This window comes from Onychostoma macrolepis, chromosome 17 (assembly GCF_012432095.1).
Source record: "Onychostoma macrolepis isolate SWU-2019 chromosome 17, ASM1243209v1, whole genome shotgun sequence".
NCBI lineage: Eukaryota > Metazoa > Chordata > Actinopteri > Cypriniformes > Cyprinidae > Onychostoma > Onychostoma macrolepis.
Window position 1 is genome coordinate 10,559,050 of NC_081171.1, and position 14,342 is coordinate 10,573,391.

Sequence of the window (14,342 nt, forward strand, 5' to 3'; positions counted from 1 at the left end):
AAGTGGTCTCTTGGCTCAACTCAACTGAACATTTTCACCTCATGCAATATCAAAGGAAGAGAAATTCAGTAAAAATGATTTCTTAAAATCGACGTGTACGACTTTTGATGGACTGGCTATTCATCCAGAGAGTTTCTCCACCTGTGGCTCAAGAGGCTAGGATCCAGCTCCCCAACCCAATAAGGATAAAGTGGTTTGGATAATAAAACTTCTTAAAAGTTTTATTTAAAGATACAGTTCACAACTTTGAAGGCATTTTTTTAATTATTTAACATTTTCAGGACAAGAAGTAGTTCAAATTGAAGAATTAAAAAGAAAAAAAAGCTGCATTTGACCTTACAGATGGGCTAATAGTACTCAACATCCCACTTATAAATGTTGCAGGGAAATACTATTTCATAAAATAAATTCAATGGCCAGTTTTCATCAATAAGCAACTATCTAAACCTACAAGGGATGAGCCACTGGCTCAATTTACCCCAGGGCTTTTCTGAAACCCCAGGTTTTTTTTAACTATAATGTAGTTACTAATTATTCCATGGGGCTCTCTCCATCACAGGGTGAGTAAAATGGATTACTCTTCAAATATGTGTGGTCATATCACCAATTTTGTTTAAGGTTTCCTAGAAACAAGGGGTGGCTCAACTTCCCCACTGGCTCAAATCACCTTGCTCTCCCCTACAATGCACAAGAAAATTGGCTAGTGTGGGGTAGCAAAAATGTGTATTATATGATCCTGATTGGTATAGAAAAACATTATTTACTTAAATTAGGGAGGAAGACAGAGAAGGATTGTGAAAAAGAAAAATAGGAGGAAGAATCAGAATAAATCTTGATTACACTACGGTCCACTAGGTGCTGCAATGCACACCGAACGCAAAAGAACGCAGGAGGGTTTTTTATACACAAGATGGTCTTTGTATTCTCAAAATATACTGGAGAACATGATTATGAGGTTTTACACATACTTGTGGCGTTCATGCAACTCAACTGATGCTCATTAAAGCAAAAGGGCAAAATACCACATTTTTAATTCAAATTTCAACTCAAATTGTTATGCTACAATTTAGAATAGGCGATTCATTATTCAGTCAAACATCCATGTTACTGTACATTGCTTAGAAATCAATCTCAGAATAATTTCTAGAGTAGCCAGTCAACAGTATTTTAAATTCTCCAAACCATCTCACGCTAAATGCCTTTTTATCTGATAACTGACCTTAGGCGCTCACACATAATTTTTTTATAAACTGAGGCAAACAAAAGACAACTGAAACTCAAAGCATGGAATTTATTTCTGTAGAAAATTATCACACGTCCATATGCACAAGTACAAAAAAAAGAAAAGAAAGAGAAAACAAATACAACTAAAAGTCGTTTGCATTGGCCTCAGGATTGAAGAAAATACTCTTTGGTACTTCTGTATGTGTTTCAGGGATTCGTAAAACATATTTTGTACCAGATCTTTTGGTCTTAAAAGGTTGGTCTTTAGTTTGATATGTTCCCTGTAACAATTGCATTAATGTTTATGGAGTGTTCAGTGGTTTAAATGAAAGACTTAAACTTCTTAAAAAATAGAGGTCTGTTGGAGTTTAAGACAAGACAGAAAGTGCAAAAGAAACATGGAGTTAAAAATCAATCCTAAATAAATAACTAAATTAAATCGTTTGATTGGATCTCTGCATTTCAATATTTGAGTAGAAGGGCACAACAATAGAAAAACTGCACAAACTGATGCATAGTCATTCACTCCTTGTATAGACACACATCCCATACTGACCAAAACTGACACCCTGACACTAAAGAGGAAATAAAAGAAGAAATGAAGTTATCATTCCATCTCAGACACTGCACAGGGCCGTCTGAATTCTTGACCTCGTTCATGTATCCATTTGTTCGATACTGGAGGAAAAGAGTAGAAAGAGAGAATAAAACAAGTGAGAAAAGTTTGTTACAGATGTTTTTGGCCAAACATTTCCATTTCCATACTCGCTTATTATTAAGAGAATAATACATAAATGTCATATTTACTACAGACTCACCCCATTTGTTGCCTACTAATACTGGACAGGCAGCATGTCTTGTGCTGTAGTCTCCTTCTCCACTGGCAAAAAGGTTATACCAGAATACCGCTGTACCCTGAAAAATGGCAACCAAAGAAGAGAGTGAATATTAAAATGAATGAACTAGTTTATAGATTATGAAACATGATTCATTGTTAGTGGGTGTTTCACCTTTTTAGGCCACACTGCTGCTCCAACATCTGGGAAGACTGTAGCGCCCCCTGCTGCCACGTCACTCATCTGCAACACATCAAAATTAATGATAGTACAGTCACAGTGTATAATGCTGTATTACTTTATATTTTATTGCAGGCATTTTAACAAGAAATCAGACATGAGATAGATCAAGCTGAAGACCATAAAATGGTGAAAGTAAAGATTGACATATAGTGTGTTATATAGTGCGTGTGCATGTGAAATACAGGTTACTCACATAAAAGAGCCAAGTGGCAATTCTATTTCCTGTTCCCAGTTCTTTAAAGGCATCTGGTTCATCTTTCTGTATGTATAAAAAAAAAAGATGAAATACATGCTTACACTACTGTTCAAAACTTTGGAGTCTGAAATATTTGTAAAATTTTTGAAAGAAGGCTCTTTTACTCACTAAGGCTGCATTATTTATTCAGTAATAAAAAAAAATACAGCAAAAACTGTAATATTGTGAAAGATTATTACAATTTAAAATTTGTGATCCTTCAGAAATCATTCTAATATGCTGATTTTGTGCTCAAGAAACATTTCTTATGATTATCAGTGTTAAAAACAGTTCTGTGGAAACAGTGATGCATTTCAGGAAAGATAAAGATAACAGTATTTTTTATAATAGTCATCTTTCATAACATTATAAATGTCTTTACTGTCACTTTTATTCAATTTAATGTGTCCTTGCTGAATAAAAGTACTAATTTCGTAAAAAAAAAAAAATCTTACTGACCAGACTTTTGAACAGTAATGTATATAAACAATATGTTGATTTAAAGTGTGATGTGTCTTTTTATCTGTGAAAGAAGGACAGGAACTCACTCTTCCAAAGTCAAAATGAGGCTCGTACTGACCACCAACTCCATAATTTGCAACCTTAAATGAAAAACATTGATTATGACACACTTTTCAACAAAGCAATATTACAATGGGTGGATTCTTGTTACATGAATGCGCCATCAGACAAAAAGCATCTTATTGGCTGATCATGTGAAAGCCCCTCTTACCTGCAGCTCTTCTGCTGTGTCCATTTCCAGGCCTGTTACATCCTCAATACGCTGGTTAATCTTTTCAATTGTAGAATGCTCAAATCCAGACAGCCAAGCACTAGCATGAGGAAAAGAGAGTGGAAGTTGAAAAAAAAAAAAGTGAAACAAATAAATACAAAAGCAATTAATATGCCATTATATATATATATATATATATATATATATATATAATAAACAGACCACATGCCACAACATGCACATGAATGATTTTCAGACATTTTCACGTTTATGGTGAAAAGATTTCTAATGTGGAATAAAATGATTTTATTTTATTTAGCTATGAATGTGAAAATGTCTGATTGTGTAAATGAACAGACAAGTGAAACCGTGAAGAGTGGAAATGGGATTAAAACAAAGACAGCAGTCAGCAAAATGAGGTCACTCTCTCTTCACACTGAATATCAGAGTAAAGGAAATTAGCAACACTAAACTCATTCAGGAGTATGAATGAGTGTGATTTTGTGTGTGTGTGTGTGAGACTTTGTGTGTATGTGTGAGAGAGAGAGAGAGAGACCCCTCAGCTACTGCAAATCAACTAAAACATTAACCTTAACCACGTTTTATCACATGAGACTGTTATTTTCTTCAAAGCTGTTGCTAACTGACACCTGCAACACTGATTTAATTAATTAATTAATTAATTACATTTCATGCACATTACTGTTCAAAAGTTTGGGGTCAGTGAGATTTTTTAAAAAAGTTTTTCAAGTCATATTGTGAAATATTATTCCAATTTAAAATACATGTTTTCTATTTTTAATATATTTTATAATGTAATTTATTCCTGTGGTGCAAAGCTGAATTACTCTAGACTTCAGTGTCACACGATCGATCAGAAATCATTATAATATGCTGACTTGGTGATCAAGAATTTATTTGAAACAGAAATCTTTTCATTAGAAATGTATATATAATTTACTGTCACTTTTGATTAATTTAATGTGTCCTTGCTGAATAAACATACTATTTTTTTTTCAAAAGACTCTTACTAACCCAAACTTTTGAACGGTAGTGTATATATAATTTATTTTAATATATTCATTCCCTCTACAGAGCATACAGAGCGTACAGAGCGTTAAATGTGTTTAAAACCGGATTGTGAGTTTAAAGGAACACTCCACTATTTTTGAAAATAGGCTCATTTTCCAGCTTTTACCATTTTTGAATCCATTCAGCCGATGTAACTACAGAAGTGTCAAGTTTTAAATAGAAAAAATATTGAAACTCTTTGGTCATTTTTGAGTGAGATGCTAACGGTCTAATCAGATTCAATGATCTATGCTAAGCTACACTACGCTAAAAGTGCTACCGCCAGACCCGGAGATCGGCTGAATGGATTCGAAGACGGTCAAACTCAACTGTTTAACTCTTGGGGAGCTGGAAAATGAGCCTATTTTAAAAAATAGTGGAGTGTTCCTTTAAACTCACAATCCGGTCTCAAACACATTCATAGCTTTTGGTGTGACAGGAACCCTCGAGTATCCCAGCGACTCCACCCAGTCTGCCCATGCTGAGACGTGTGTTCTCAAACACTCATAATAACTAGGATAAGTTAAACCACTCTGGTGTGGGTGGAAATGTGAGTGAGACAACAGAACTATGTATAGCTCTATTAAAAAAAGATATTTTAGTCCAGAGATTCAAACAGCTTGTCATGTGGAAAATCAAGGCACTGTGCTGTATGTGTGCGTGCACAATTATTTATTTAACAATTCCAAATATTTCAGATAGTCAAAATATTAAGGGGACTGTAGTAGCAGAAAGACGCCAACATCTGTTGCCTTTGAAAGTGGGTCACCAAACCTTCTACAGCTAATTTACAGCAAACTGAAGGTTGGATTTCCTGGCTTAATCCAGTATCAGAACACACTGTGAATCTACATTTCAAAGGAGGCTCTCTAGAGATGATGATCAGATGATTTTGGATAGGATGTTTTGACCTTTGACCCCTTACCTCTTGGAGACTCTGTAATGGGCAGTGGTCAGTTTTCCCGTATTGGGATCGTGCACAGTGGCTCGCTTTAGCTATTCGCCATTACACAAAGCAAAGAGGAGAGAGAGAGAGAGAGAGAGAGAGCAAAGGTTGGAAGAGGAGCAAGAACATACAAAAACATGGACAAAGAAAGTGCAAATAAAAAGAATGAAGACAAGAGAAAAGGAGAGAGAAAGAGAAAGAGAGAGGTCACTTTAGTGTCATTTTCTGAACTGAAGCCATGTAAAGAACAGGGACAGAACTGTACACCAGCAGCGATTCAAAAGTTTAAATAATTTTGATCCCTCAAGTCAAAGTTATTAACATAAATTAATATATGAATTACTAATTTCAAATCACTCTGTCCCAGTTCAAGCCCTCCGCACAGACCACATGATGACTACTTCAAGAAAAAGTAACAAAGTAGAGCATTTCTTACTCTTTCTTTTTTATCCAGCACCATATGACAAAAAGACAAAAAAGCAGGGTGGACAACTCCTCAGCATGAAAGCAATATCTAGTGAGTGTTAGTTAAAGTCTCAGCTAGTTCCTGTCAACATGATATGAAATTTTATATTCTAGATTTCAGTATGCTATTAAACAATACTTTTTTAAAGAAAACAAAATACCATTTTAATTATTTGTAATTTAAAAAATTTTTTTAGTTATCTAATGCAAATTTTATTAGCAATTAATTGAACGATTGTGATTTAGGATTTACTATGTTTTGCATTGTTTCTGCTAAGGAGTTCTCAGATTCTACGGGTCGGATAGGGCACGACGGTTCGTTTTGTTGCTGGCGTTCTAGACTCGCACACTGATTGCCTTACCTCTTACTGATCCTGTAGGGGGCGGTCTCAAGCACGCCCGTGATGGGATTGGATATAGTAGCCCTACGGAGCTGAGGAGCCAGATAAGAATTACACACAGGCTCCTGCACACCACTTCCAACTCTCACTCATATTTACAAAAAAAACCTAAACCCTAAAAAGGATTTTACCCTGTTGTGGTTCACATATATAAGACACTGTCTGGGAAATTTATAATCAAACGTATAATAAAATATATATTTATAATTTATTGAAAATGTCATTATTTGTAGTTAAACTTTTTATTTAAAAAGTGGTGGACTGCAAACCACAGTATAACTTCAGAAAGCACAACTCACTCTGGGTTTTGCCAACTCCTTCACTGTCTTGATCTCACTCTCGGAGATGATGTCATGATAACGGACAATACGTGGGCGGTCCCATTCATCTTCCTGCTTCACTGGAGCCAAAAGCAACAGCGGGTTACGGTTGTTGTTAAAGTAACGGCAAAACAGTCGGCTCTGTCTGCGGGGTGTCTGCAAATAAAACAAGCAAAAGAATTTGAGAGAAAATATAAAACGTACAAAAAATAAATAAAATAGAATAAATGTTTAAAATGTTCTGCTCACCAGTTTGATTCCCTCTCCTCGGCACAGCATTTCATATTTCTTCCTCTCTGGCAGAGGGTCTTTGGAACGTTTCCTCTGAGCGTCACGTTTGTCCAGCACTTTCTTTTCTCTTTTTTTATCTTCCTGTTCCTTCTTCTCGGCCTCTGCCTTTCTCTGCTTCTCCAGCTGGAACTCAAAGTACTTTAGGTTCCCATTGGCCCTCTGGTGATTCGGGTCTGAGATTAACACACAAGTTAGGAAAAACATTTTTAGTGGCATCAGTCATCATTTCCATGTCATGTAAGTTCATTGTTTCTACCATTGTCCTTACTAATCCATATATGTCATTCCAATCATTCATTCATTGTAAAAAAAATTTCCTTTAAGGAAAGTTAGTTCACTCAACAGTCATCAACACCACAGGCAAGGTTATTAAAGGTTAAAAATAAAATTCAAAACAGAAATGCTACATTTTAAATACCATAGACATCACAGCATTACAATAATGTATAATATGAAACATTAATATTAATTTAAAGATTTTAAATATATATATATATATATATGACATGGAAAACTTAAACTAAGAATTGAAAATAAGAATGCTACTTTGGCAACTAACTGAAATAAAGAAGTTCAAAAATTACTAAAATGAAAACGGAAATAAAAATGAATGTAAAAAACTAATTAGAAAAATGACAAAAGCACATAACAAAATTAGTCAAACTATAATCTTAATAAAAACAAAAAATATATAAAATAAAAACAACAAATATAAAATAAAAATATTTAATTTTAAACATTTTAATACATTTTATAAAGTATATAAATAATATTAAAAGAACAAATGTTATTAAATGATTAGTTCGATTTTTTTTACCCAGTTTCAGCATCCTCTTGGTGAGCTCCAAGGCTCGCTCTAGTTCCCCCTGCTGGTAGATAGCATAACTGAGGTAGTCCATGACTGTGACCTTTTCTATGGTGGATTCCTCGAATTCATCCAGCTGTGTGAGGGCCTGAGCCATCCAGAGCTCTGTGTGATAGTAATCTGCCTCAGAGTAAGCAATCTTCCCCAGCTCAAAGCAGTCCGCCACTGTCATCCGGCTCTTGTGCACAACACCTGAGGTCACACCAGTAAAAAGACACAAAAACAAATGGTCTCTATAATTAAATGTCATATATTTACTTGCATTGTTCTAGGTATCATGAAATTAATATGATTATGATGTTATTTTTAAGATATCTATTTTGCTGCTTTCCCGTAGGACAACCTTTATGCTACAACAAGGGTTAGTTTCCTAAATAACTAACTATGGAGGCATATTTGAAACACACATTACTTCCAGGTGAGGTGTTAACAACAAGATGGATCATAACTGGTGTTTTAATTTTTTTTTTTTTTTTTTTTTTTAAATGGCACTGGTTTTATTAGTTTATTTTATGGGAACCTGACAAAGAATCTTCAGAGAAATCCATATGCAACTTATCACAGACACAGCATGATGCTTCTCATAGGGTTCATGCAGACCGCGGTAACGCAATATACTTGATGAAGATATGCATAGTTTGGAATGCAAAACACACAGACATGTACAATTGCTCACCAGGCAAGTCTCCATTAGAGATGGTGTTGGCAGACAGCTGGTATGTGTCCTGTAATCTAAGCAAAGCTTTGGCTGCTCCTGTCTGGTCCTCGTCTGTTGGGAAAAACTGTCTCTGCATGGTTAGATTAGAGATAAACCCTACAAAAGAGAACAAACAGAGAAGAGAGGCTTGAATTTGAGGATTACAAGATTACAACAGATTAAGAGGTTTATAACACATATAGAGACATTTAAGCAAATAATGCAATTACTATTAGAAGTGGGCTGTATGACTAAAATCATATATCACTGTAACAGTACACTAATATTAAAAGTTTTGGGGTCAATAAGATTTTTTGGGCAGAAATTCAAGACATTAAATTGATCAAAAGTGACAGTAAAGACATTTATAACGTTATAAAATGCTACTTCAAATAAATGCTGTTCTTTTTCAAGTTTCTATTAATCAAATAATCTTAATTAAATCTTAATTAAAAACTAATAATAATTTCCACAAAAATATTAAGCAGTACAACTGTTTTCAACAATGAGAAGAATTTCTGAAGCTCTGAATCAGCATATTAAAATGAAATATCAATCATTATCGCTTATTATCATTGTATAATCAATTACATCAATTATTAAAAATCTGAAAAATGTCAATGAAGACTGGAGTAATTGCTGCTGAAAATTCAGCTTTTCCATCACTATTTTAATTTGCAATAATATTGCACAATATTACTGTTTTCCTTATACTTCTTGCAAAACATTAAACAAAAATCGTACCAACTACATACATTTAAAGGGTAGTGAATATCATAGAACATTGTTATTTCTGCTAAAATTCAACCTGAATTGTTATAGATATTTCCTAGTCATGTGTAAAGGGACAATTGATGGATACAAAACAAATGAAATAGTCATTCTTTAGCGAATGAACAATAAGTCAGACATCAGTACATATAAATATACTATACATATAAATAACTATATAAATACATGTTATATATAAATAAATATCTTTTGAAAGAGATGTATATGTCATTCTGCCCATCACTAATTACTATGTCAGACTTTGAATGCCACTAACCGTTGGTGGTGTCTTTCAGCACCAGGCTCTCCAGATCACCCCACTCACTGTTGAGTCTTTTCATCAGCTTGAAGGCATTGACCGGGTGCCCCAGGAATCCCTCAGGGTCCTGCGTGGCTGTGTTTGTCAGTGAGTCCAGTTTGTCTGCCCATCTGATGCAGGAAAAGAAGCAGAATATTCACCTACTGTTTAGTTATTTGTGAAGCAAAGAACAATCTCAACTCCCCAAGCAGACAGACATGTTGAACATGTGTGTTTACTCACTCTTTGACCTGCTCTAGTCTGTTCTCCTCCTGTCTGATGTATTCTTTTAGTGATATCACCAGGTCCTTCTCTGTGTACAGTAGGTCTGTCATCTGACCTACAAGTCAAAAAGTGAAACATCACAAATCTGAAATACCTTAGACTTCCTCTAATCTACTAAACAAAGGTTTTCAGAAGACTAAATACTGTACAAAGCTTCAATGACAAAAACCCTGTCAGATGTTAACAACGCAATTTTTCTGAAATTTGCTTAATATATCTTGCAAAAAAAACAATAGCTGCTACTTTTGAATGACCCATGAGTCACAAGCACTTCCTGCAAATTTCATATGTTTGGCGGGATGTATAGCCTAAGGCAGAGGTCTCTTTAACAAAAATCATGTGGCTCGCCAGATCTCTCACCCTTTACCAACAAATTATCAATTACAAAAATTAGACATCACTAGAGATCAGCAATTCCTTTGTTGTAGAGCCTACATATACATATAAACAGTGTTGGGGGTAACACATTACAAGTAAAGCGAGTTACGTAATAATACTACTTTTTTCAAGTAACTAGTAAAGTAACGCATTACTTTTTATTTTACAAGAAAATATCTGAGTTACTTTTTTCCCATTTATTGATTGACAGTGCGCTGTGTGAACATAATGTTACTGTAGTTCTAGACTAAATGTGATTGTGCATTAATTCATCCCACTCACAAAAAAACTGATTTAGTATTCATCAAAATTAATTAAAAGTGAAATGCAAACTCAGAATATGACGCAAACCTGCAATAATTAAATATGTTAAACAACACAAATGTATCTAATCCCATTTTATTAACCAATGCCTTTGCTGCTGACCTTTGATGATCCAGTTCAACCATACTAATAAGCGAAAATTACTTTAGATAAACTAACAATTGTGCTTCATTGTTTTTTCTCCTGTGTTCTACTGTACAGACTTGAATTTACTTTTCCTTCAGCCTGAGGTTTATTCATTACACGTTTTGGTGTGAAAGGGCTTTTACATTTGCTATAAATAGAACTTCTTGTATTAAAAATAATCAAGCCCTGCTCATATTTTAAAAGTAACGCGAAAGTAACGCGATAGTAACGTAACGCATTACTGTCCATAAAAAGTAACTAAGTAAAGTAATTAGTTACTTTTTTTAGGGAGTAACGCAATATTGTAATGCATTACTTTTAAAAGTAACTTTCCCCAACACTGCATATAAAATAATAATACATTTTCTGTACCGGCTAAAGTGCGTGTTCAGTGCGCGTTCAGAGCTGTTCGCTAGAGCAAACCATTGACGTTTCTATGGTAACCTACAGCTCCTAAGCTCAGACTAGTAGCTTTGTGGTAATAGCGAAAAGAAAGATTTTTTTTGAACAGCAGAAAAAGTGTAAAAGTATGTAAAAAAAATGACAGGACTGAAACATATACTTTGTTTTATACATTTTATACTTTGAAACATTTTGCCGGTTACATTCGCTTTTTCCGCGCAGCTTTCAGCGGGTGGGACTGTTAGCGTTATTAATAAAGGAACGTGAATGAATGAGACAGTAAAGAGTGGGACATTCTTGATATTAAAAAGACAGACAGTATTAAAAACTCAAAGCCGCGAAACAGAACTCAATCCGCTTCTGACTGGATGTTTTCTGCGCACGAGGTCCGAGTGGAACACGTACAAGCATAGTAGACTTTTTCTTCGGTGGCGCGCCTAAAAACACAGAGTGTCAAAATGCCTGCACTGGTGTGTATTCACATAAATACGGTCGACATAAGCACGTGCATTATTTTTCACTCACTCTCTTACACACACGCACGCGTGCGCAGAGAGAGAACTCTGAAGAGAATTCATCCCTCTCATGTTGTAAAATCAACCTCACAGTAAAAGCCCTGCACAATTTTAGACGATTTGTTGCTTATTTGTGTATTTTAATTTCCATGGTCCTAATAAAATTACTATTATTAAAACGTTATTGAAAACACACACACACACACACAAATATATATATATATTTTTTTTTTTTTTTTTTACTTTGGCTTTTTGGTCAAAAAAGGTTCCTGACCCCTGGCCTAAGGAATGGATACAGAACAAAACAATGGAAGATCAACTCACCTATAGAAGTGAAGAAGTCATTGTGGGCATACAGAGAATGGAAGAGGAAACTCAACAGGAACCAATACAAAGCCATCCTGAGAGAAACAGAGAGTGTCATTGGTTGTACATCTAAAACATTACAATGCACAACATCTTCCTGATGATGTCCTAAGAATTTATTTTTTCTGCCTTTTGAGGTATTAACATAATCAGATACAGCCAAATCTCAGAGCAAGGAAAATGCATTATTAAACCAACTAACACACTGAAAATACATTGAAAAATGTGGTTTTGGTTGGAATAACCCCCAGTGCACACCCATTTGGATACACATGGCCACAGAGTGGTCACTGCTGGATCAGAATTTTGGCACAAAGGTGCAATCCAGAGGGCAAACAAAGAGCATCAAGCCAGGCCTGTGGGAATACCCCTTTTGTGTGCTTAAGCCGTCAGCATGTATAAACAACATGTCACATTTGTTTGTTGAAATGGACAACTATGGTAACCAGGGGGAAGCCATATGAGAGAAGAGAAAGCCTCATTAGACAAATATCCTGAAAAATTTACTGACACACTGAGAGATCCACACAAAGCTGTTACACACACAATCATAAGCATCCCTTGTATTATTAGTTACAACTGTTGCATCTTACCGTAAATGCATATCTGAGTTTAATATTTTGCAGATGTGACATGGTATGCGAAAAGCATCTGACACATGAGATATGTAAAAGTAATGTCATTAAGGGCCAAAAATCAAAAACTCACAGGACCTGGTCTGCTGTGCTTGCTCGTGTGTTCCGCAGGAGGAACCTGTCTGAACGAGCAGGCATCTTGTATGAACTACTCTTAATGCCACATGACAGAATAAGATGAACGGTATAAGGTCATCATGAAGAATAGAACGTAACACGTGAACTTCGCATGAACACGCATGCCTCAACATAGAAAACTGGCTTTATCAAGAAGAAACTGAAATATTTAATCAAATAATTGATTTTCAAAGTTAACATCTAGCATTAGAACATCCTCAACTTTCTTTACTCTTCAAAGACATCAAGAGAAATAGAGTCAGAACTAATTCCCAGAAAAATCTCCTTTAAACCTACATAAGCCTAAATCTAAAAAAAGAAAAATCTTGATTTTCAATATGCAATACTTGATTTTTTTTTTATTTCATCTAGTCAAAATTCAGTTCATATTTTGAGAATATTGTAGATAATTAATTCATTAATTTTTCCCCTAAAGTGCCACTAGCACTATCCTGTTAATTATATGTAGCCTAATTTCATTTTAACCAAAAGCCAGGTTGAAACAACAGGACAAATGTCAGTAAGTATTAGCAATGTGTATGATGAATTATCATAATCAATATCATCATATTTAACTGAGTTGACACTAACTGTCAGTCCTCAAGCATTGGCTAACTTTAGTTTTTCATTCCCATCCTTTTAGACTGGCTGTTACAGTTTTGCCCATATTTGTCTAGTATCCACTTATAGAAATATTTACTTAGGTTACAGCAGTGGTATATTAATTTCTTATAAATTACATACAGCAGTTGAAAAGGTACTGCATAATTACAGGAAAGACCCTAGTGGAGTGCGTGAGCTCGTGAGGGTCCAGCATGGATGCCGACCTCAGTTCATTGGGTGCAGAGCCACGGAACTGCCACGTTTTCGCCCCGCCCTCCACCAAAACTCGAGATGAGTTAACCGGTATGTAAACTCTTCTAGAAGTTCACAGAGATAACAGATGCCGAAGGAAAAGGAAATCTGTGCTGCAGGACAAAAGAGACTCTATCGTTTTTATTAAACAGGGAATACTCAATGGAACACGCGCTGCGAGTTCCGCGTGCTCGACGCACAGAAACAGTGTAACATTTTTGCATTACAACATTAGGCTATTTCTCAAAATATAATGCTGCAAATAATACAGCCTAAAGTTCGTTTGCCTTCGCTTTAGACCACATACATATTCTTCATAACAACAAAAATAAAAAGGTGAAAAGTTTATCATAGGCTAGCCAATATGAAAAATTAGATCCGAAGTCTGACATTCTAGTCGCTTAATGAGCTTGAAACTTACTTTTCCTAAAGATTGAGTCATTGAACACTCAGATTTATCATTGTGTACACTGAAGACTGAGTGCAAGATAAACTCGTGCACGTGCACCACATTCTCAACCAAGAGTTTTTCAACTCTTAGATATCCAGGGAAGGGGATATCTTTGTATTGTTTTTATGATGTATCGCATTACAATTGCTCTACCGATAAAAACGAAAAAAAGTAATTTCAATAATAAATATTTTAACAATAAACCAAAATAAAACAAACTACATTTCCTGAGAGAGGTTGTAAAGTAAATATCCTGTACCTTTCAGGCCGTCACCGCGCAGAGAATCAATGAATCGATCCAGATTTCGCTCTCTAGTGATGCTGATGAGGAGCTCAGCATGGATGGAGAACTCTTCTGTGTTTACGATGCTTCTGGTGTGCAGCTGGGCTTTATTCGAGAGGCTGCACCGCTCTTCTCCTCGCCATCTGGCGGCGGGGATTCCGCTGCGCTACGTGCCGAGTCTCACACACGCTCCCAAACTCATGGAACCA

General features: G+C 35.4%; 1 protein-coding gene across 1 annotated transcript; it reads right to left on the reverse strand.

The window, feature by feature from the left end:
* Window positions 1–1,277: 1,277 nt before the first annotated feature.
* Window positions 1,278–14,342, reverse strand: p4ha1b (prolyl 4-hydroxylase, alpha polypeptide I b). Its single transcript, XM_058750072.1, has 15 exons — window positions 14,110–14,342; window positions 11,751–11,827; window positions 9,640–9,736; window positions 9,376–9,527; window positions 8,307–8,444; window positions 7,583–7,822; window positions 6,724–6,938; window positions 6,454–6,630; window positions 6,116–6,186; window positions 3,272–3,371; window positions 3,087–3,140; window positions 2,497–2,562; window positions 2,235–2,303; window positions 2,043–2,139; window positions 1,278–1,902 (listed from the first exon to the last, which is right to left on the reverse strand). The coding sequence occupies exons 2-15, from the start codon at window positions 11,824–11,826 to the stop codon at window positions 1,832–1,834; spliced, it is 1,623 nt and encodes a 540-aa protein (XP_058606055.1). The 5' UTR covers window position 11,827; window positions 14,110–14,342; the 3' UTR covers window positions 1,278–1,831.